Below are 23,286 nucleotides of genomic sequence, written 5' to 3'. Positions count from 1 at the left end.
CACTGAAAACTAAAAACTCTTGTTTAGCATCATTGACTTTATGTAACATTAGGTTACGCATCTTCAGTTTAAAGTAGTCATTAGATTTCATTTATTCTGTATTTGATCTGGAATAAACCAAAATGGCCTATGATAACCGACTTTACCTGATCCAGTGAAGAGAACGTAGGCGCTAAAGTGAACCAATGGAAATTGCAAACTGCTGTCAAACATTGTGCTTAACACAAAAATACACATCTGCATCTTAAAAGTAGTCTTTATTTTTCCTCAGGTTCTGCCTTCACCCTAAAGGTCCAGGTGAATGACATGTGGAATCGTGACTACCTGAGCCAGGCATTGGTGGAAGTCTATGTTAACTACACTTGGACCAGTGAAGCTCTGACTGGAGAAGATGGTACTGCTACTGTTGCTGTACCTTATCAAACCGGACTGCCAATCACAGTCGTTGCCAGCAAGGAAGGCTACATATGGATGCCCCTACCTTATAAAACCAGCAGAATGCCAAGTAAGATGATATATTTGTCAACCATAGTAAATCAGCAGGCTTTATCAAATTAATCAAATGCGAAATGTTATTGTACCAGACACAAAAAACTCAAGCATAAATGAAAACATCTGTTCAGTGGTGACAAGGACATTGTTCAGCATTGTAACTAAATGTTTTAAAACTTAAGCCTCGGTCCCACCGATTAAAAGCCATTAATACTGAGTCTCGCATTGGTGTGTCAGCGATTATTGAAGAATGGTCCACGTTTTACCTGTACCTACATGTTTTTACCTGTACCTCACATGTGCCAGGTATCTGCCTCTATGCGCCACAACTGACCTGTTATTTGATCCATGCCCAGCCTCGAATGGCTCATGTCGCCGCATATGATCCACATCAAGTCACATATGATCCATGTAACACGATGTTGGTTCACGTTTAGGTATGAGTTTGGTCCAAACGTGCAGCCCTCCCACACTTGGTCCCTTAAAAGTGTGGGTTTTCAATTCACATCATCCATTCAAGATGTTGTCACATTTTTTAAACGCAATCCAAAAAAGACGCTGCACTGAGTGAGTGCGCGGTCCCGCGCTTTTTTGGATTATTTCCAAAAAAAAAAAAAAAAAAATTCTTTATTTCTTCCACATCTTACAGTCACCATGATCCAACTTTTAACTTTGTGTTCGTCTGTTATGTCTGCAAAATTGCTCTTTTGCGTGCATACGTTCTGCATTCCTGGACAGTCCCCTCTGCACTCCTTCTCGCTGCCTTCATTTCTTCCGCAGCTATAAACACACAGCCATTTTGACACTGTGATCCAAATTTTAACTTGGTGTCCATCCGTTATTCACTGTAAAATCACTCTTATTCGAGCTGGTGTTTTGTGTAAATGCTCTTCTTGAGCACGAGTCATTGCATCAGTGTGCACAGAGCGCGCCTCATCTGATCCATTAACAAGATGTTAAATCTATCAAAACATACTTTTACAGCTAGGAATGAACATGCAACTGTTTTGCCAAGCTATTAAAACATTACAAATAGTTACCTTTAAGCTGTTCCAAAATATGTTCCTCTTGGAGCAGAAGTGAGGGGGAACAAGGGTCCAGATGAAACACTCTTCTGTGATTCCAGAAGCAATTAGAGGTGTTTTAACACAGGAGATGATGTACTGGGCTTGCTGCTGCGTATCACAAACATGAAATAAGAGGAATAATGTGGAATAAGTTTGAGCAGGATTACATCTGCATGCAATCACAACTTTGGCTAGTTGCCTTAACTATGGAAAACAATAGTATAATGATCTAAACAATGGACAAACATTTTACAGCTCAACATAATGTATAGGCAATAAAGCATGACAAAAGATGAAATACTTGTAATTTGTGTACTGCATCGAGTAATATGTATGCAGGTGTTTTATGTAACAGTATTTAAACAGTGTTTTAATAGTATATTGTCATTTTGTTGAAAGGACAACAAACCGCAAACACTGTCTGAAAAAAAATATATGAAGCGTACATATTAGTTATGTTGTTAGATCAATGTCCTTCATGTCCCTTCAAAGTGAACTCTGGTCATGTAGGTGCATGTGGACACTTTAAACACTTTAACTCTGGTGACCTGATGTGGAGGATGTCATTATAGATACAAATTATAAAAAAAAAAAAAAAAAAAAAAAAAAAGTGAAAAAAGCAGATCCACATGATCAAACCACATCACATTGCAACATGTGAGTTGTAAACTTGTAGATCTGCAATTATATGTGACATCCTTTGATGAAAGTATAAAATAGTGGTTAAGTGGTTATGAGTAAAAGCAACATCAATTAATCAGTTTCCAATACTTTAGATAACTATATTTTGTTGTAACACACCACACTATACAGTTTGATTTGAGGTGAGTACAATGATTTGAGTGTTTACTGAGATGTACATTTTCCCCTCTCTGATGAGACTTCACTGCGCATGCGTCATTTTGGAGCGTCAGCAGCGATTAACCAATTATTTTTCTGCTTAAAACTGCACATTAGTCATCATCTATCTCAGCGATAGATCTCTTAAGCTTTTCTATAACAGTCATTTCTGCATAAATTCATGATTTCATAATAAAAAAACAGGGGGACTGATCAGACCGCAACACCAGCATGTCTGAGTCTGACTCTCTACACCCAAACCGATCAGAGGGAACAATGTGATTATTAACCATCAGATGACAAAGTAAAATCTCTTAAATCATTCTAAAATGCAGTTTTATGCAGAAACGAGGTGATATTCAATAAATGACGCATGCGCAGTGGAGGAAGGCGGACCGATCAGACCACAACAGCAGAAAAGGGGTTTTCATTTATGGAAGGCTAAACATTTATATGAATGAATGTTTGTTCACACCATCCTGGCACCAAACACACCTGCTGTCATCTCCATGACCACCAGTCTCCTCCTGGCACTGCTCCTTCTGCACAACCTCCATGGCAGTAGTAGCCGCATCCTCAATTTCAATGTCTGTCTCAATTTCAATGTCTGCATGCTGAGCTAGGCCAGCGACCACTGTTTTGTCGTCGTTAACAGGCTTCCGTTCAAAATGCTTATGAAGTTTGTCTGTTTTGATCCATTGTGGTATTTTCGCAGTAATTAAACACAACGCTGTTAAATGTGTCAAACATACGCCACAATAGAGCATTAAAAAGTGGTGTAAAAAACGTAGTTTGGATGCACAAAACGTGTCAAATACATGATCACGATTGGGCGAATAAGATAAGACATTATATTTATCTGCCCAACGGTTGTGCATGTAATGTTCAATGTATGACTTATCTGCCCAACGGCTGGGCGAATAAGGTAAGACATTATATTAATCTACCCAATGGTTGGGTGTGTAATGTTCAATGTATGACTTATCTTCCCAACGGTTGGGTTGTAGCCTTTGTGACTCGCTTTGTTTTTCATGTTCTGTTATGTTGGGGTTTTTTTTTTTCTCTCATCATAATTGCTTATCATTAAAGGTGATTGGATGGTGGGGAGGGGAGGGGAGACTCTGGGCCACTGTAGCCAAACAAAGGTTCACAATTGGGTGCGTTATTTTTTGACTGACAAGCCACTGGGCCTATGCTGTGTCAGCTGAGCCCGGTGGGCCAGTACATGTCCTGGGCCAGGAGAGTTACCATGAAAAAAAAAAAAAAAGAGCAGCCATTAGCCCAGTTATTAATCGGCCCACCGGGAAAAATCCTGGGACTCTTAATGGCCAATCCACCTTTGAAACCCGGGGAAATATTAGCTCACACTGCCATCTAGGGGATTTTTTTTTTTTTTAATAAATGACAAAACATAATTTTGCTCCCATTTTCTTCCTTACTGCTGCAGTATTTTCTTCAGTGACAATGTCGCTACTCCGTCTGACTCAAGGCAACATCTGGTTCTTTGAAGATTCTGTATTGATCACTTGCAAAACATCTGGTATGTTTTCTTTCTTTCTTTCTATTCATCTCCAGTAAGCATAAATTAAGAAAAACTATGGGCAAGTGTAAATCAACCACATCATAAGGAACAGACTTGAGCATATTTTCTGGTGATACTGATGATAATTTGTTGTTTTCCAGGTGCTTCATCTCAGGCTATTGTCACATTTTCCAAGAACCTTCTAAATCTAACAGACAGCCGTGATATCACCTCAATAAAGGCTTACCTCACCATTCCTGCACTGTCCTCAGAGGACAGCAGCTTTTTGAACACTCTGGGCATCATGAGCACCAAATCAGGTGTGTATAACAGGATTAAAACATAAACCCGTGACTCCTGAAAAGGACTGAATTTGATGACTGCAAAAATGTTTGCATGTGTGGCAATATGCAACAATTCCTCTCTGTGACATTCCCAGTTAGAGACAGTTACAGTCAGTGGTTAACTTAAGCTCTGTTTTTGGATGGTGGGAGGTAAGTACCCAAAGACCCTCAAAATGTGAAGCTGCTGCAAACCATGAATATCCATGAACTGTTAATAAGTTTTTTGCAAACCATCAATAAATTATCCCACAAAACGTGAATGCAGATCTCACAAAACACAAGTTGTAAAATGTGAATATCATTCATTGTATATATTTTCCTTCAGTTTTAGTAGTTTACAGATTTCAGTTTATGGATCAATTACTTCAGGAAATCTTGATCGCAAACCCTATCACCGCAAAAAAAAAGGGGGGGGGGTGTCACTACACCTGGTGAGGCGAGCCCCAAGAAGGTTCTCAGTAATGGTGTCAAGCACCCGGCCCCGCTGGCCGTGACCCGCTCCAGGGACAGTGGCAGGTGGGGAGTTTGACTGGGGCGGTACACCTGTAAAACAGTAACGCAGGTGTCCTCAGGCGAGCTCAGGAAGGACAGAAACCTCCTGTGGAGCAGAAGGGCAACACCTCACTTGATCTTGATTTTCACTATGAATACAGACCGTGACAGACTTCTGACTTTTTGGGTTTTAAGCAGGAGGTGTCAGAAAAGTTATCACAGGGATAACTGGCTTGTGGCGGCCAAGTGTTCATAGCGACGTCACTTTTTGATCCTTCAATGTCGACTCTTCCTATCATCATGAAGCAGAATTCACCAAGTGCTAGATTGTTCATTTACTAATACCAAAACGTGAAGAAATTCACGTTTCGGTATTAGTTTTGCAACATATGCATTCATGTTTCGGGAGATATTTTTTCAGTATTCACAGACACACACACACACACACACTCACACACTCATATTCAACCGCTTAGTCCAGTCAAGGGTGGCGGGGGTGCTGGAGCCTATCCCAGCAGTCATAGAGCGCGAGGTGGGATACACCCAGGACAAGACACCAGTCTGTCGCAGTTTTTTAGTATTCATGTTTTGCAATTCATGATTTGCGGATAATTTGCGATTTGCAGCTGATTCACGTTTTGGCAGTTAACAGTGCACATGTGCTTTCTTGCTATCAGTTACACTGGTAGTGCACTGTAACTATGAAAAGTCTTCTGGTTCAGTTACTGGCCACTTTCACAAAAAAAAAAAAAGTTACCTTATTCCATTATCACAAGCTTTAAACTGATGCATTCTGATCACATTTCCTTTCTTTTGAATTATGTTAATGCCAAATGGCTAAACAGTAAAGACAAAGGAAATGTCCAGATGACTTACTACAGTGTGTGCTGTGAGCATCCACACAATTAGGAGCTACGTTTCACAAGTTTTTCTGTATTTTTCTGTATTAAAGACAAAATAATAACGTTCCACAATAAATCACGTCCCATCACCACCCCCCACCCCAACCCCAGAGCTTCCATGTGAACTCCATTGAAATAAAAGGGAACTGTCTACAGTTCTGTTTTCAGTTTCTGTTTTGCTGATTACATTTTTTATTTACGATGTAGCAGGAGTAAATTAATTAATCAATTTCCACATCTGATTAATTCCAAGTGGCTTTTGAAACCTAATAATAGTTTGATGCTTTTTTCTGGATCAGCTATAAGTATGCATTTATGTGCCTTTTGCTACAGGTTTTGTTTGACCAGTTTATTTATACAAATTTAAGTTGTGTGGTGTATATTTATTATTATTATTTATTATTAAACATACCAAACTCCACCCTGTCCACACTCCTATTTAAATATGCAAATGTATTTAAATAGGCCCTGGGGATTCCCTTCTCTTTCCAGAATGATCACGGTAAGAAAAGATATTTTATAGAGTGTGAGCTACAGATGAAGTGGAGTAAATGACGTAAATTAAGATACACAGGAATATTTTATTTGGTACCCTGTCATCTGGAATAAACATGAAACGAAAGCAGTGCACACACACTGAAGTTAAAGAAAATGAGGTGTGCCGCGGCCAATAGTGTGTGACATCACAACTTTATACACGCGTTTATTGACAAATACTGAACACAGGGAGACATCGGGGGCTTGTTAAGAAGGTCTGCAGCTCTAGTTTCACCATTAAGAAACAAAAAATAATAATAACAATAAATACGAGGTCTGTTAGAAAAGTATCGGACCTTTTTATTTTTTTCAAAAACCTGATGGATTTCAATCACGTGTGCTTGCATGAGCAAACCTTGAACCTTCGTGCGCATGCGTGAATTTTTTCATGCCTGTCGATTCTTTGCAAGGAAATGGCGGAACGACTGGAGCAGCGCGACTGCATCAAATTTTGCCAGAAACTGGGCGACAGCCAGGTGGAAACCATTCGGATTATTCAGACAGCTTTTGGTGACGATGCTATGGGCATCACACAGCTTAAGGAGCGGTACAACCGGTTTAAAGACATCCACACAATGGTGGAGAGCGCGCCGCGCTCTGGTCGACCATCAACATGCTGAAATGACCGGATCATTCCAAAGTGAACACTGTGGTGATGTGGGACCATCGTGTGACTATCCGAGAAATTGTGGAAGAGGTGGACATCAACACTTTTTCGGCACATTCCACTGTGACAGAAGATTTTGCCATGAAAAGAGTTGCTGTGAAATTCATGCCGATGGCTTGGGCACGAAGCTGATGGCGGAACAAAAGCGCCACCGTGTTGAAGTCTCACAGGACATGTTGTGACATGCCCAGCTCTTCCACCATTCGGAAGATTCAGACGGCTTTCAATGGCTTTTCAGTCGTGTGACTATCAGAGAAATTGTGGAAGAGCTGGGCATGTCACAACATGTCCTGTGAGACTTCAACACGAGGAGCATGAAAAAAGCATGAAACTGGTCTGCCCCAACCATGCTGTTAGTCAGGCTGGATGCGTTGAACCAGGTCACCTAGCCACGATGGTAGTTAGATGCATTTTTGCATCACATATGGTTTGAACATTGATGGAATAAAAATGTTTCCTAAACAAATTCATCATCTGATGGCACCTTTATAGCAATATGTGTGCAGTTAATAGCTCATATTCCGGCTCTCGCTCCAAATTGCACTCTTATGTTGGAAGGTGATGTACCTGCATGACATTCGGATAATTCTGTCCCACACAGCTGGCATGGCTCGGCTCAAGATTGACTGGCACACTCCTGACCAATCGGCCAGCTCCCGCTGGAATGTCGCTGTTGCCAGGAAGCCCAGCTTGGTCAGCACGTGTGGGCACAGACACCCACTGGCTTCTCACTGTATTGTGCTCTGGGTCCAACTGCAGATCTGCGCACAACTCCAGTAACAATGGCCTTGGTAAATTAAATCGGCTTATGAGCTAATTATCTTCATTTTCAAGGATATCCTTGCATCCCCTGAATACACACTCATGTCGGATTGCAACATTTGCAAGGTCCTCTAACAATGCTAATGGGGTCATTGTTAGTGCTATTTTATGCATTACTTTGCACAGGCTTTTATATACACCCATATAGTTCTAATCACCAATGTGAAATTATACATAGTATGTCATTTTCTTTGGAAAATATCATGGAATGTGTTACAGTTGAAAATAAATGTAAAAAATAAAAAAATAGAATTATAAGCTGCGTTTATAGAGCTTCAGGCTCAGATTGTTGTGAAAGTGTTGGAACACGGACCCACAACAGGGGGCGCAATGAACGGACAATGGAGAAAGTAAATAACAAGATTTACTACTGAACAAGCAAGAGTAATACAACAAACACAATTTAGGGTCGAATCCGCTGGTGTCGTGTGGGCAGGCTCGAAGGTAGGAGACGTCCGTCTCAGTCGAACCGGAACCACCCAGATCTCCTCTGCCACCGAACCCTGGAAATACTGGAACCGCCAAGTCCCGACTTCCCAGGTGGCCACTGCCTCCGCTCGTCGGATCCGGTACTGCTGGCAGGAGAGAGCAACAACACACAGGAGTGGATGAACGCACCCAGTTACAGAGAGGGGAGAAGCCGCCTCCACCTCTTGACAAAGTTCAGCAGGAAGGTGAGTACTTATCCAAGGAATAAGGTTCTTAGTAGTCACCAGTCCTGAAAAACGGTTTTGACAGTCTTAGTTAATAATGCAAAGTATACCTGCAGAGAATACTACCTTGGTCTTAGGTGATATCTCGGCACTGAGGTGGAGACGCCGTCCTCCTGATATACCTTGGTGCTGAGTGGAAACAGCTGTGTTTGGTGATGGGTGACAGCTGTCACCCAGATTACTCCCATGATGCGGCAGCGCCCTCTGGTGCCTGGAGCCCGCACTCCAGGCAGGGCGCCCTCTGGTGGTGGTGGGCCAGCAGTACCTCCTCTTCAGCGGCCCACACAACAGGACCCCCCCCTCAACGGGCGCCTCCTGGCGCACAACCGGGCTTATCCGGATGGCGACGGTAGAAGTCGGCCAGGAGGGCCGGGTCCAGGATGAAGCCCTTCTTCACCCAGGAGCGCTCCTCGGGGCCGTACCCCTCCCAGTCCACCAGATACTGAAAACCCCGGCCCATCCGACGGACGTCAAGGAGCCGGCGGACAGTCCAAGCCGGTGCTCCGTCGATGATCCGGGCAGGAGGCGGTGCCGGACCCGGGGTGCAGAGGGGTGAGGTGCGAAGAGGCTTGATCCGGGAAACATGGAAAACTGGATGGATCCGCAGTGAGGCCGGAAGCTGGAGCCTCACTGCGGCGGGGTTGATGACTTTGAGGATTTTATATGGTCCGATGTATCGTTCTTGCAGTTTAGGAGAGGTAACCTGTAGGGGAATGTCCTTGGTGGATAACCAGACCTCCTGCCCAGGACGATACTTGGGAGCCGGGGCCCGTCGCCGGTCTGCATGTTTCTTCGCCCTCGTCTGGGCCTGCAACAAAGCAGAGCGGGCGGCCCGCCACACCCGACGGCACTTCCGTAGGTGGGCCTGGACCGAGGGCACACCGACCTCTCCCTCAACCACCGGAAACAAGGGGGGCTGATACCCCAAGCACGCCTCAAACGGGGAGAGGCCGGTGGCTGATGACACTTGGCTGTTGTGGGCGTACTCGATCCAGGCCAGATGGGTACTCCAGGCCGTCGGGTGCGCGGCTGTCACACAGCGAAGTGTCTGCTCCAGTTCTTGATTCGCCCGCTCTGCCTGCCCGTTGGTCTGGGGGTGGTACCCAGACGAGAGGCTGACCGTGGCCCCCAGTTCCCGGCAGAAACTCCTCCAGACATGTGAGGTGAACTGGGGACCGCGATCGGAGACGATGTCTGATGGTATGCCATGCAGACGGACGACGTGGTGGACCAGGAGGTCCGCTGTCTCCTGGGCCGTAGGGAGCTTCGGGAGGGCCACGAAGTGGGCCGCCTTGGAGAAACGGTCCACTATCGTGAAGATGACAGTGTTTCCCTGGGACGGCGGGAGACCCGTGACGAAGTCCAGACCGATGTGGGACCAGGGGCGATGAGGCACGGGCAATGGCTGTAGTTGCCCTGAGGTTTTTCTATGATCTGCCTTGCCCCTGGCACAGGTGGTACAGGCCTGGATGTAGTCCCGGACGTCGGTCTCCAGGGATGCCCACCAGAAGCGTTGCTGGACGACTGCCACGGTCCTTCGCACCCCTGGGTGACAGGAGAGCTTAGAACCGTGACAGAAGTCCAGGACTGCAGCCCTAGCTTCTGGTGGGACGTATAGTCTGTTTTTTGGTCCGTTTCCGGGGTCCGGGACACGGGTCAGGGCCTCCCGGACGGTCTTCTCCACGTCCCAGGTGAGGGCGGCCACGATAGCGGACTCCGGGATGATGGGATCCGGGGGATCCGACGGTTCCGTTTTGACCTCATCTTTGTGCACCCGGGACAATGCATCCGATCTCTGATTCTTGGTCCCGGGGCGGTAGGTAATCCGGAAGTCAAAACGGCCAAAGAACAGTGACCAGCGGGCTTGCCTGGGGTTCAGACGCTTGGCGGTTCTGATGTACTCCAGGTTCCGATGGTCAGTGAAAACCGTGAATGGCACGGCTGTTCCCTCCAACAGATGTCTCCACTCTTCGAGGGCCTCTTTCACAGCAAGGAGTTCCCGATTGCCGACGTCATAATTCCGCTCAGCGGGGGTCAACCTGCGAGAAAAATAGGCACACGGGTGAAGGACCTTATCGGTCTTCCCGCTCTGGGAGAGCACCGCTCCTATCCCTGAGTCCGAGGCATCCACTTCAACCACCAACTGGCGGCTAGGATCGGGCTGCACCAGAACTGGTGCAGACGAGAAGCGCCGTTTCAACTCCTTGAACGCGGCCTCGCACCGGTCCGACCAGGTGAAGGGAACTTTTGGAGAGGTCAGGGCTGTCAGGGGGCTAACTACCTGACTGTAGCCCTTAATGAACCTCCTGTAGAAATTTGCAAAGCCGAGGAACTGTTGCAGCTTCCTACAGCTTGTAGGTTGGGGCCAATCTCTCACCGCCGCAACCTTGGCCGGGTCCGGGGCGACGGAGTTAGAGGAGATGATAAACCCCAGGAAGGACAAAGAAGTGCGGTGGAACTCACACTTCTCGCCCTTCACAAACAGCCGGTTCTCCAACAACCGCTGCAGAACCTGACGGACATGCCGGACATGAGTCTCAGGATCCGGGGAAAAGATGAGTATATCGTCCAGATATACGAAGACGAACCGGTGCAGGAAGTCCCGCAAGACATCGTTTACCAACGCTTGGAAAGTCGCGGGAGCGTTAGTGAGACCGAACGGCATGACCAGGTACTCAAAATGACCTAAGGGGGTGTTAAATGCCGTCTTCCATTCGTCTCCCTTCCGAATCCGAACCAAATGATACGCATTCCTAAGATCCAGCTTGGTGAACATTTTGGCTCCATGCAAGGGAGTGAACACTGAATCCAACAAGGGCAACGGGTATCGGTTGCGAACCGTGATCTCGTTCAACCCCCTGTAATCAATGCATGGACGAAGCCCGCCATCTTTTTTACCCACAAAAAAGAAACCTGCGCCCATCGGTGAGGTGGAATTCCGGATCAATCCGGCAGCTAATGAGTCCCGGATGTAGGTCTCCATTGATTCGCGTTCCGGCCGTGAGAGGTTGTACAGCCTACTGGACGGGAACTCACTGCCTGGAACCAAATCGATGGCACAATCATACGGGCGGTGGGGAGGAAGCGTGAGAGCCAGATCCTTGCTGAACACGTCAGCGAGGTCATGGTACTCCGCTGGCACCGCCTTCAGATTGGGCGGGACTCGGACCTCCTCTTTAGCTTGGGAGCCGGGAGGAACCGAGGAACCGAGACACTCCCGATGGCAGGTTTCGCTCCACTGAACCACTACCCCGGACGGCCAATCAATCCGGGGATTGTGTTTAAGCATCCATGGAAACCCTAAAACCACACGGGAGGTGGCCTTAGTCACGAAGAACTCGATCACCTCCCGGTGGTTACCTGACACCACCAGAGTTACTGGAGGTGTCTTGTGCGTAATTGGTGGGAGTAGGGAGCCATCTAGTGCCCGAACCTGCACAGGCGAGGTAAGAGCCACCAGAGGGAGCCCTATCTCCCTGGCCCATCTACTGTCAAGCAGATTCCCCTCAGAGCCCGTGTCCACCAGTGCTGGGGCCTTCAGGGTTGAATCCTCAAACAGGATCGTGACTGGGAGTCGTGTAGCAATGTGGGTGTGTCCCACGTGAATGTTTTGACCCACCCCTGGCCCAGTCTCTAGGGGCGGGCATTTGGCGTTTGACCGCTCGGGGCAGTCTCTCACATGGTGCTCTATTGAACCACAAACAAGACACGCTCCGTGGGTCCATCTCCTCTGTGCATCTGGTGCCCTAAATGTTGCCCTACTCGTGTCCCTAGCTTCGTCAGTAGGGGGAGCTGTGACCCCACGGAGCGCAGGGGCTGTGGAGCGTGGGGAAGGCGGTGCTCGATCGGAACCGGAAGGGAGAGGGACGACGCGTGCCTGGCCACGCCCTTCGCCTCGTTCCCGACGGCGTTCTTCTAACCGGTTGTCGAGTCGTATGACTAGATCGATGAGCCCGTCTAAGTCCCGCGGTTCGTCCTTCGCCACCAGATGCTCTTTTAGGACCAGTGACAGTCCGTTTACAAAGGCGGCGCGGAGGGCAGTGCTATTCCAGCCGGATCTCGCCGCCGCGATGCGGAAGGCGACTGCATAGGCAGCTGCGCTCCGACGCCCCTGTCTCATTGACAGTAGCGCGGTTGAAGCGGACTCTCCTCTGTTGGGATGGTCGAACACCGTTCTGAGCTCCCGTACAAACCCAACGTACGTATGAAGGAGCCGTGAGTTCTGCTCCCAGAGCGCTGTAGCCCAAGCGCGTGCCTCCCCGCGAAGCAGATTTATTACATAAGCTACTTTGCTAGCATCAGTCGCGTACATTACGGGACGCTGTGCGAAGACGAGCGAACACTGCATCAGAAAATCCGCGCACGTCTCCACACAGCCTCCGTACGGTTCTGGAGGGCTTATGTATGCTTCTGGGGACGGAGGAAGGGACCGTTGAACGACCAGTGGAACGTCACTTTCACGCGCAGGGTCCTCGGGAGGGAGAGCCGCAGCGGCGCCCGAAGGGCGCGCCTCCACTTGTGCGGCGAGAGCCTCCACCCTGCGGTTTAGGAGAACGTATTGCTCGGTCATTGAATCGATCCGAGAGGTGAAAGCGGTGAGGATCCGCTGCAACTCGCCGATTACCCCTCCCGAAGCCTCCGCCGCGTCTTGGTCTTCCATTGGCCGTTCAACAGCCGGTTGACGCCCCTCGGGGTCCATGACGCTGGCCGAGATATCCTGTTGTGAAAGTGTTGGAACACGGACCCACAACAGGGGGCGCAATGAACGGACAATGGAGAAAGTAAATAACAAGATTTACTACTGAACAAGCAAGAGTAATACAACAAACACAATTTAGGGTCGAATCCGCTGGTGTTGTGTGGGCAGGCTCGAAGGTAGGAGACGTCCGTCTCAGTCGAACCGGAACCACCCAGATCTCCTCTGCCACCGAACCCTGGAAATACTGGAACCGCCAAGTCCCGACTTCCCAGGTGGCCACTGCCTCCGCTCGTCGGATCCGGTACTGCTGGCAGGAGAGAGCAACAACACACAGGAGTGGATGAACGCACCCAGTTACAGAGAGGGGAGAAGCCGCCTCCACCTCTTGACAAAGTTCAGCAGGAAGGTGAGTACTTATCCAAGGAATAAGGTTCTTAGTAGTCACCAGTCCTGAAAAACGGTTTTGACAGTCTTAGTTAATAATGCAAAGTATACCTGCAGAGAATACTACCTTGGTCTTAGGTGATATCTCGGCACTGAGGTGGAGACGCCGTCCTCCTGATATACCTCGGTGCTGAGTGGAAACAGCTGTGTTTGGTGATGGGTGACAGCTGTCACCCAGATTACTCCCATGATGCGGCAGCGCCCTCTGGTGCCTGGAGCCCGCACTCCAGGCAGGGCGCCCTCTGGTGGTGGTGGGCCAGCAGTACCTCCTCTTCAGCGGCCCACACAACACAGATATCAATACTTTTGTGGATAGACTGACTGACATGTACAACACAATTAATAATAACAAGGTTTTGTTTGTCTGTGGAGACTTTAATATTGATTTTTTTTTAAAACCCTTATGGTCAGTTACAAATAACTGAATTTATAAACTCTATGTTTTCTATGGGTCTATATCCTGTGATCACACATCCAACCAGGATAACTAGGAACACATCAACACTCATTGACAACATATTAACAGATGCCATTGTAGGGAATATAACAGGTGGAATACTTATTTCCGATGTCAGTGATCACTTGCCAGTTTTTGTAGCCTTTCAATCATCAGTGGACAGCGTGCACCAAACAAAAACTGTACATTTTATTAGGAAAATAACTAATGTTAATATTGAGAACCTCAGAAGGGATTTATTGCGCCAAAATTGGTGTGAAATGTATTGTGATGATGTTATGAATCATATGAATTATTTATTTCTATTGTATCTAATCTGTATGATAAACATTGTCTGTGGGTGCCTAAAACTGGAGATACACAAAGGACTGATAAACCTTGGGTAACAAAGGGACTCCTGAATGCATGTAAAAAGAAAAAATTATTGTATAAGCAGTTTTTAAAATTTAGAACCAATGAAGCCGATAGAAAATATAAAACATATAAAAATAAATTAACAAACATTATGCGATTGTGTAAGAAGCAGTATTACTGCGATTTGTTGGAGAAAAATAAAACTAACATTAGGGGAAACTGGAAGCTCTTGGGTGAAATCATTAAAAAGAAAAAAGTTGTTAAAGATTATCCATCTTGCTTTTATATAGACTCTGATAAAATTGTAAAAGGAAATAAAATTATTGCTGATTATTTTAATGATTATTTTGTTAATGTTGGTAAAAATTTATCAAACTCAATTGTAGCTACGGCAAAGTGTTCTATGGACAACTGTAAATTAATTAATAAAATTCAGGATTCAATGTTTATTAGAGAAATGGATGAAAAAGAAATTTTTAGCATAGTTCATAAAATTAAGGGGAAAAATACACTGACATTGATAGCTTTGATATGGTTTTGATTAAGAACATTATTGACTGTATTATCAAACCCTTAACATACGAGGGCTGTCAATAAAGTAACGGTCCTTTTTATTTTTTTCAAAAACTATATGGATTTCATTCATATGTTTTTACGTCAGACATGCTTGAACCCTCGTGCGCATGCGTGAGTTTTTCCACGCCTGTCGGTGACGTCATTCGCCTGTGAGCACTCCTTGTGGGAGGAGTCGTCCAGCCCCTCGTCGGAATTCCTTTGTCTGAGAAGTTGCTGAGAGACTGGCGCGTTGTTTGATCAAAATTTTTTCTAAACCTGTGAGACACATCGAAGTGGACACGGTTTGAAAAATTAAGCTGGTTTTCAGTGAAAATTTTAACGGCTGATGAGAGATTTTGAGGTGAGACTGTCGCTTTAAGGACTTTTCACGGTGCGAGACGTCGCTCAGCGCTCTCAGGCGGCGTCATCAGCCTGTTCAAGCTGAAAACCTCCACATTTCAGGCTCTATTGATCCAGGACATCGTGAGAGAACAGAGAAGTTTCAGAAGAAGTCGGTTTCAGCATTTTATCCGGATATTCCACTGTTAAAGGAGATTTTTTTAATGAAAGACGTGCGGACGGGTCCGCGCGTCGGGACGCAGCCGTCGCGACGCTCTGCCACAGGAAAAACACCTCTGTTGAAAGCCTTAAGGACAAGTTGGAACATGTCCTGCCTGTTAAACAATTTCTCATATACTCACTCTACTGAAAGCCATCAAAAGCCGCCTGGATTTTACAAATGGTTATCAACACGGAGGTGTTTTTCCTGTGCCGCCGCACCGCGTCGGCTGCGTCCCGACGCACGGATCCGTCCGCACGTCTTTCATTAAAAAAATCTCCTTTAACAGTGGAATATCCGGATAAAATGCTGAAACCGACTTCTTCTGAAACTTCTCTGTTCTCTCACGACGTCCTGGATCAATAGAGCCTGAAATGTGGAGGTTTTCAGCTTGAACAGGCTGATGACGCCCCCTGAGAGCGCTGTGCGACGTCTCGCACCGTGAAAAGTCCTTAAAGCGACAGAATCACCTCAAAATCTCTCATCAGCCGTTAAAATTTTCACTGAAAACCAGCTTAATTTTTCGAACCGTGTCCACTTCGATGTGTCTCACAGGTTTAGAAAAAATTTTGATCAAACAACGCGCCAGTCTCTCAGCAACTTCTCAGACAAAGGAATTCCGACGAGGGGCTGGATGACTCCTCCCACAAGGAGTCCTCAGAGACGAATGACGTCACCGACAGGCGTGGAAAAACTCACGCATGCGCACGAGGGTTCAAGCATGTCTGACGTAAAAACATATGAATGAAATCCATATAGTTTTTGAAAAAAATAAAAAGGACCGTTACTTTATTGACAGCCCTCGTATATTTGTAACTTATCACTTACGACTGGGAAATTTCCCTCCAGAATGAAAATTGCATTTGATACTATTGATCATACTGTATTATTGGAAAAATTACAGATGTATGGCATTAGAGGACTGGCCTTTAACTGGATAGCTAGTTATTTATGTAATAGATATCAGTGTGTTCACCTTGGTGGGATAAAATCTGAATTTTTGAGGATTATGTGCCCCAGGGGTCAGTTCTTGGGCCATTATTGTTTTTGCTGTATATTAATGATATAGGTTTGATTTCTAAGTCTTTGAGTTGTATTTTGTTTGCTGATGATACAACTGTGATTGCTAGTGGAGATAATTTGAGACAGCTCTTGGACTTAGTGGAGAGAGAACTGCAAAAATTTAAATACTGGTTTGACTCTAATAAATTATCACTTCATTTCGGTAAAACTAAGTGCATTATATTTGGAAATAAGCCTAGAAATTTAAGCAGTAAATTATTGTTGAATGGTATTGAAATTGAAATTGTATCTCAAACTAAATTTCTTGGAGTTTTTGTTGATGACAAGCTTAGTTGGAAAACTCATATAAAACATATTGAGACCAAAATATCAAAAGTTATTGCTATCTTGTACAAAGTACAATATCACTCATTACTTGTCCCTTATATGACTTACTGCATTGAAGTTTGGGGAAATACATATAAAACAAATACTAATCCAATATTTCTCTTACAAAAAAAGCTATAAGAGTGATAAGTAAAAAACCATATCATGAACCAACAAATTCACTGTTTGTTCGTCTTCAGTTTTTTACATTTTATAACTTGGTTGATTATTTTACAATACAGATAATGTATAAAGTTAAAAATGGACTCTTGCCTCATCATGTCCAGGAGTTGTTTAAAATGAGAGTCCAGTTATAATTTGCATGGATCATTGGTGTTTGATAGAAGAAAGATTCGAACTACTGCTAAAAGTCATTGCATTTCCGTAAAGGGTGTTAGAGTGTGGAATGACTGTTTGGATTGTATTAAAGTATCCAGTACATTAGCTTGCTTTAAAAGACTGTATAAAAATAATATATTAACTTGTTATAGTTTGCGTAATTAAGTAAATTGACTGTGTGGCTATTTTTTTGTTTGTTTGTCTGTTGTATTACTTTGTATGTTTCACTGCGTTACATTGCTGACTGGTAATTGTTTTTTTGTGTTTATTTTTTGTTTGTACACAGAAATTGCTGAAATTGATGTACGGGGTGGGCGTTTATAAGTTTTTGCTTCTGCCCACACCCTTTCAGCTGCACTAAATTGGTAAATTGTTTCGAGTTTTATTCTATATGTTTTAATTTTTGTTTTCTCTTGACTTGTTTTATAAATGAGAGATTTTGTTTGTGCGTGCGTGCTGAATAAAAATCATTCATTCATTCATAATTGTAAACACTTGGGTGCATTAATTGTTCATAAGTGTATCTCTGCATGGTGTCCACATCACTCCAGTGACTTTTTTTCACACTATTAACAGTTTCCCAGCATCACCTTTATGTATCGCCAGCAGAGCAATAGCTGTAGAAATGTGCGTACGCCAGCCATGAACTCAACGTGGTGCACTGCACATTTCCAGAGTCATTTGATACCTCTGAACATTAGCATGGAGATGAACTTTTTTTTGGTTTGTTTGTTTCAGGCTGAAAACATGTTTATTTCTGCTCTGAAGTTGGACATTTTATCAGGGGTGTTTACAACAGTGTTCTCCCTTTTGGAGTTGGAGTGTGAAGCGCCTTGAGGCAACTCTGTTGTGATTTGGCACTATATAAATGAAAATAAATTGAATTGAAATTGGAGTTTGCCTCAAGGTTCCATTCGGGTGTGCCTTGTGTTGGACAACCGAAGGGTGCCACATGAATAAATCATTGCCTTCTGTTTGTGCAAAGGTTACATAAGTGTGGATTTGAGTCCAGTGGCAGTCGTCAGTGTTCAACTCTTCTCCAGCGACACAGAGTTACATGTAAGTGGGCCAATACAAATCAGTCTCAGTGTTCCTGACAGCTTCAGACTTCAAACTTCAAATGTGGTTCCTGCCTGGTTCTTCAACCGGATGACTGGTGAGTGCAAAAACATGATACTCAAGATCCTGCATAGGTGAATGCTGAAATAGTGAAAAACCACTGAAATGGCAATTATTCTTCATTGATGTACCTAAGTGTTGTATTATAAAGTTTAAGATTGTCAAGACACAGTAGACTGTCATATATAACATATGTTCTGTCAAATATAACTTAGTACTTAATAAACTTCATCAAATAGGAAATAGTTGAGAAATAAATCAGATTTTAAAGTGGGTCCTTTCGACAAAGAAAATTGGAACCTCTGATGTAATATTTCTACCAAAAAGCTTCCCAGTCAATGCAAGAAGCACAGATACTTTCATATCCCTTATTTATATCTCCAGAAAATGAACACATTTGTTTTGAGATAAGAAATTGAAAGCAATATTGTAATGACAGCAAGAATAATGTCTCACATATTTTATTTCCTGAACTTAGGCGGATGGATGAAAAAGGGTCACGGAATGGTGTTGTCAGTAGCAGGGAAGCATATGTGGACATTCACAGCTCCACACCTTGGCTATTGGATTGCAGCACCTTTGTCATCCAACAGAGGCATGTACATATGGGGGGGGGACCCATTGCAAAATGAAAAAAAAAAAAAATGTGTGTGTGTGTGTGCGCAGCTGAGTACCTGGGGTTTTTGACAGTAATATAATATTTGTAGTTTTTCCATTGTACACTATTACAGTGTAGGTGGAATTAAACAAGGTGTGTTTATAGTGTAGATTTTCAACTTTAATTCGACTAGTAATATTGCATGAACCATTTACAAATTACAGTCACGTTTATACATAGAGGCCATAAGTAAATGGGAAAAATAAATATAAGGACTGTTGTTCACACAAATCATTAGGGTTTTCCTTCTTGCATATTCCTTCAGTTTTGAGAATGGCCTTCCCCAGACTAATTTACCACACAGTACCATACAATTTGTATCTCTTAATGATTGCTGTAAATGAATTCCAAGATATATTCAGTCACTTGGAAATGTTGATGTAGCATCTCCTGCTATTGTGGCCAACTCAGTACAGTGCTTTTGGCAACTGTTACTTTAGGTTGTACTACGTCATCCACTTTCATTAAATTCTTTTCTTCTGAAGTATAAAGTGTCCAAAGAACAAATCAATATAATTTTAAGCTATTAAGACGATACTGGATGGCATAAAACATGACACAGGCTATCTAGCTTCTGTGAAAATCATAGTCTGTTCAATAAAATGCAGTGGCGGCACCAGGGGGGGGAGCTTGGGGGAGCTTAAGCCCACGCAATAATGAGCCAAGCCCCCCTCAGCCCCCCCCAATAATTCTGCCAATAATGTGAATAGTGGCTGACATATTTATGGATCTCAACTGCAGTTTTGTGCTGAGAATGTCTCAATATTGCGTAACTGATTAAAGTGATGAATGTGTGTGTTCGATGATCCACCAATGCTGAATCATCCTTCACAAACAGAATTTTCAGTTTTGCAAATAAACATTTATTTGTAAAAACCCACACACAAGTTACAAATCAGAAATTTGTGTTTGTGGATCACAAAGCATGTGTATAAATCAAAGGATATTTGTAAATCACCCTCTGTGCATTTGCAAGTATTAATGAGACAAATTTAACTCCATACTCCAAAAATTTAGGTTTCCTAAATATTTATTGCGGCCACTCTTAAAACTTCACTTATCTTTATTTATACCTATGTGCAAGTTTACTGAACTTGCAATCATTCTAAGTGATGTGTGTGTGCATTGATACCACATTTTAGAGGAGCACGGGTGACTAAAACATATACCTCAGCTCCCTTAACAAAAATTTCCTGGCGCCGCCACTGATAAAACGCTCAAGCATGCTGGTTTATGACCATTCTAATATTTACTCCGATTGATACATCAGCTTAAATGAAATTCTACAACACCATAATATAAACTGTTCCAAAATAGGATCAAAATAAGTTGCAGAAGACAATAATGGTTATAAATTATGTCTGTGTCAATGTATTATCTACAGCAGCAGTGATAGATATCTATTTTAGCATGTACTGTAGCTGGCTTGGAAATTAGCCTGTTAAGTTTGTTTTAGAGAAAACAAATTTGAAATAGTTATATGCCGTCACCCATAAAAAAATTACTGAAATTGTGTTTTGTAGTTATTTTGTAGATATCTCTTGGAAACTTTTAATAAATACATATGCATATGAGCCAGTGCTAACAAAATGGTCTGGCAAACACTTGGAACAGTTTCAATATTTAACAAGAGCAATCAGAGATGATGTCCGCCAATCTGGATCCTAACCATGAGCTCCAAAATGCAGTGGAGTCTTCCATTCCCCAGTAGCTATCTGTGGTGCAAATTTGGTGAGAATCCATAAAGTAGTTTTTACATAATCTTTCAAAGTGTATATAAAGTGAAATCTTGATCCAGAATCAGGATCTGGTGTTCTGTCGAGATGTGTAGTCTTGTCAAATTGTGCATCTTGTCGCATAAATCAACAGTTCTGCGTCCCAACAATATTGTGCTGTAAATATAGTGTGCACATGCAAATTTTAACTATTTAAAATTGAAAAAAAAACACACTTATTATTGTTGTAATAATCAACCCGATGGGGGGAGGTGTGAAAGTCTGGGTAGAGAGAACTGTGCATGCGTGCACATGTGCAGTTGCGTGGAGGGCTGGCCTCTCATCAGAACACTGGCTCACCTCCAAAATTTAATTGTGTCTTACATGGCCTATGTCTCTGTGGTGAAAATTTAGTGAGAATCCACAAAGTTGTTGACGTAGCCTATATAAAGTGAAACTTGATCCAGAATCCGGATCTGGATCACCTCCAAAATTTAATGGAGTCTTCCTTGGTCTCATATGTATCTGTGGTGAAAATTCCATCAAAATCCGTGCAGTAGTTTTGACGTAATCTTGCTAACAGACAGACAGACAAATAAATAAACAGCAATGATTTTATTACGTCCTTGGCAGATGTGAAAATGGCGTCAGTTCAGAGGCCTCTCAGATTTGCTTTGTAAGTGTTTTTTCTCTCTCTCTCTTTGTCTGGCTTTGGCCCTCTGACCCTGCTTTGTACTCTTGTTGTAGATTTCCTGGGATTTGTTGAATTTGTTAACTTCATCGTACACCGGTCGTCTTTCCTGATGGTTTTCCTTTGTGGGATGCTTGTCGTTGTCACCTGTCTTCTTGTTGGGTTGTTGTACTATCACAGGTAAGAACAGCTGTCATCTTATATCACTCTATTTTTCTGTGTTCACATGATTCACTAAATTGTTCTGTTTGGTCTACAGAAGCTTCCGCTGTAAAACCAAGACACAGAAGAACCACCCTGCCACAGTGATGACAAAAGACCAGACCACGTCGACACAAGACAAAGAACTCTCTGAAGAATCTTCAGCAGATTCACATGTGCAGGATGAAGATGGGGAAGATATCCAGCACAATTCCTTTGTCATATCCATGCGCAATGACATGGCCAACCATAGATCAAGACATGGATTGATCCAGTTTGATGAAAATGCTGTGGCTGTTGTGTTGGAATGTGTTGCACAGGAGCAGAGCGCAGACCCCCATGATCTCATGCGATTACACAAAAACCCGCAGCAAATGAAATTTACAGCAGAGGATTTGTTTTATTACAAAAAGTCACCTGTCACCATTCTTCATTCGCCAGCAATTTTCCACGTGGAGGAGCAACCGGAGCAGCCAAAGTGGAGCAAGTCAGCAACCCTACCTCGTGCAGGAGCTTTAAACAGGGCTGCCGGTGAACCTCCCAGCAAGGACTATGTCATCTTGACTACCCAGCCCACACAGAACCAGGCTGCAGAAACCAAAGAGCAGCTGGAGGTTCTCGAAGACTCTGAAGAAGCATCTTGCAACACATCATGGGGTCACTTTGGCATGCCCGAGTCAGTGTCAGTGCCTGGAACATTAAATCAAATTGGTAACAACCGACGTTCCTGCACAGGCAGGGAGCACCAGGGGAATTCAGTACATACTTTGGCAGAGCTTTCTAAAATCCCTTCACCCCAGCCTCCTCGAGCCTGGTTTGTGTCACTGGAAGGCAAACCTGCAGCTGAGATCCACTACGCCGTGTCAGAACAGCACAGGAGACGGAGGCCAGTGGACAGCCGAGAAACCAGTTTTGATTCTGGGGTGGACATGAGTGAAATGAACCAGGCAGCTGGTAGGAGGGCCGTGACACTACAGCGCAATGCTACTTTTGTCAAAAGTGCCCCAAGCAGTAATCATTGACTTTCCTAGCACAACCCACAGTATCTGATCATTACATAGCCAGAGGTTGGTGAACACACTTGACAAATCCTTTTCCTTTTAAATAATTTTGCACATCCAGTGTCATTTAATGCTAGTTGTCCCAAATGATCAGTCATGAAGTTGCATGTTTTAACCCTCTAAAGCTGGTCGTGCACTACATGATGGTGTGATAGGAATGTGCGTTACCGCAGTTTTGCATAGATGTTGCAGTGTGTACATGGTGACTGCAATACAGTTCCATTTGTTGGTGAAATGGGGCCAAATCACGAGAACTGGAATAATTAATCAATCAACTATTAATTGAGTACTAAAATAAATCAAATAAGTAAGTCCCTTCAGCTGCACCCTTGTTTACACTCAGGGTCACCACAGCAAATCTGAGATGGATCTACATATTGAATTGGCACAAGTTTTACACTGGATGCAACTGATGCAACTCCACATTGCATGGAGAAATGTGGCAAGGGTGGTGTTTGAACCGGGAACCTTTCACACTGAAACCAAGTGCACTATCCACTTGGCCACCACCCCTTCCCCTACTAAAATAAAATCAAAATCCAGAAACAGGTGAACCGGAAAAACAGTAAAACACATGATGACCTTCACCCTACCAATTACCTACCAACGACATCAATACAGTTTCATAAAATGAACTTAGTCAGTCT

General features: G+C 44.0%; 1 protein-coding gene across 2 annotated transcripts; it reads left to right on the top strand.

Annotated features, from left to right (window-relative positions):
- The first annotated feature begins 134 nt into the window (after positions 1–134).
- Positions 135–23,022, top strand: LOC117525191 (protein FAM171B-like). 2 transcript variants are annotated; one of them, XM_034187038.1, is made up of 7 exons: positions 135–505; positions 3,847–3,939; positions 4,083–4,241; positions 18,180–18,350; positions 18,792–18,908; positions 21,434–21,557; positions 21,640–23,022. In XM_034187038.1, the coding sequence occupies exons 1-7, from the start codon at positions 307–309 to the stop codon at positions 22,598–22,600; spliced, it is 1,824 nt and encodes a 607-aa protein (XP_034042929.1). In that variant the 5' UTR covers positions 135–306; the 3' UTR covers positions 22,601–23,022. The 2 variants fall into 2 exon arrangements, with proteins under 2 accessions (XP_034042929.1, XP_034042928.1); XM_034187037.1 differs by having other exon boundaries at positions 136–505; positions 21,637–23,021.
- The last annotated feature ends 264 nt before the right edge of the window (positions 23,023–23,286 follow it).

This window comes from Thalassophryne amazonica, chromosome 14 (assembly GCF_902500255.1).
Source record: "Thalassophryne amazonica chromosome 14, fThaAma1.1, whole genome shotgun sequence".
Classification (NCBI taxonomy): domain Eukaryota; kingdom Metazoa; phylum Chordata; class Actinopteri; order Batrachoidiformes; family Batrachoididae; genus Thalassophryne; species Thalassophryne amazonica.
This window is presented reverse-complemented; position numbering and strand designations above follow the sequence as displayed.

Bases quoted from the DNA above. Each gene is read 5' to 3' on its own strand.
- LOC117525191 (XM_034187037.1), top strand. From the start codon at position 307: ATGTGGAATCGTGACTACCTGAGCCAGGCATTGGTGGAAGTCTATGTT. The intron at 4,242-18,179 runs GTGTGTATAACA...GTTTGTGCAAAG, and splicing joins CATCATGAGCACCAAATCAG to GTTACATAAGTGTGGATTTG. The intron at 21,558-21,636 runs GTAAGAACAGCT...TTTGGTCTACAG, and splicing joins GGGTTGTTGTACTATCACAG to AAGCTTCCGCTGTAAAACCA.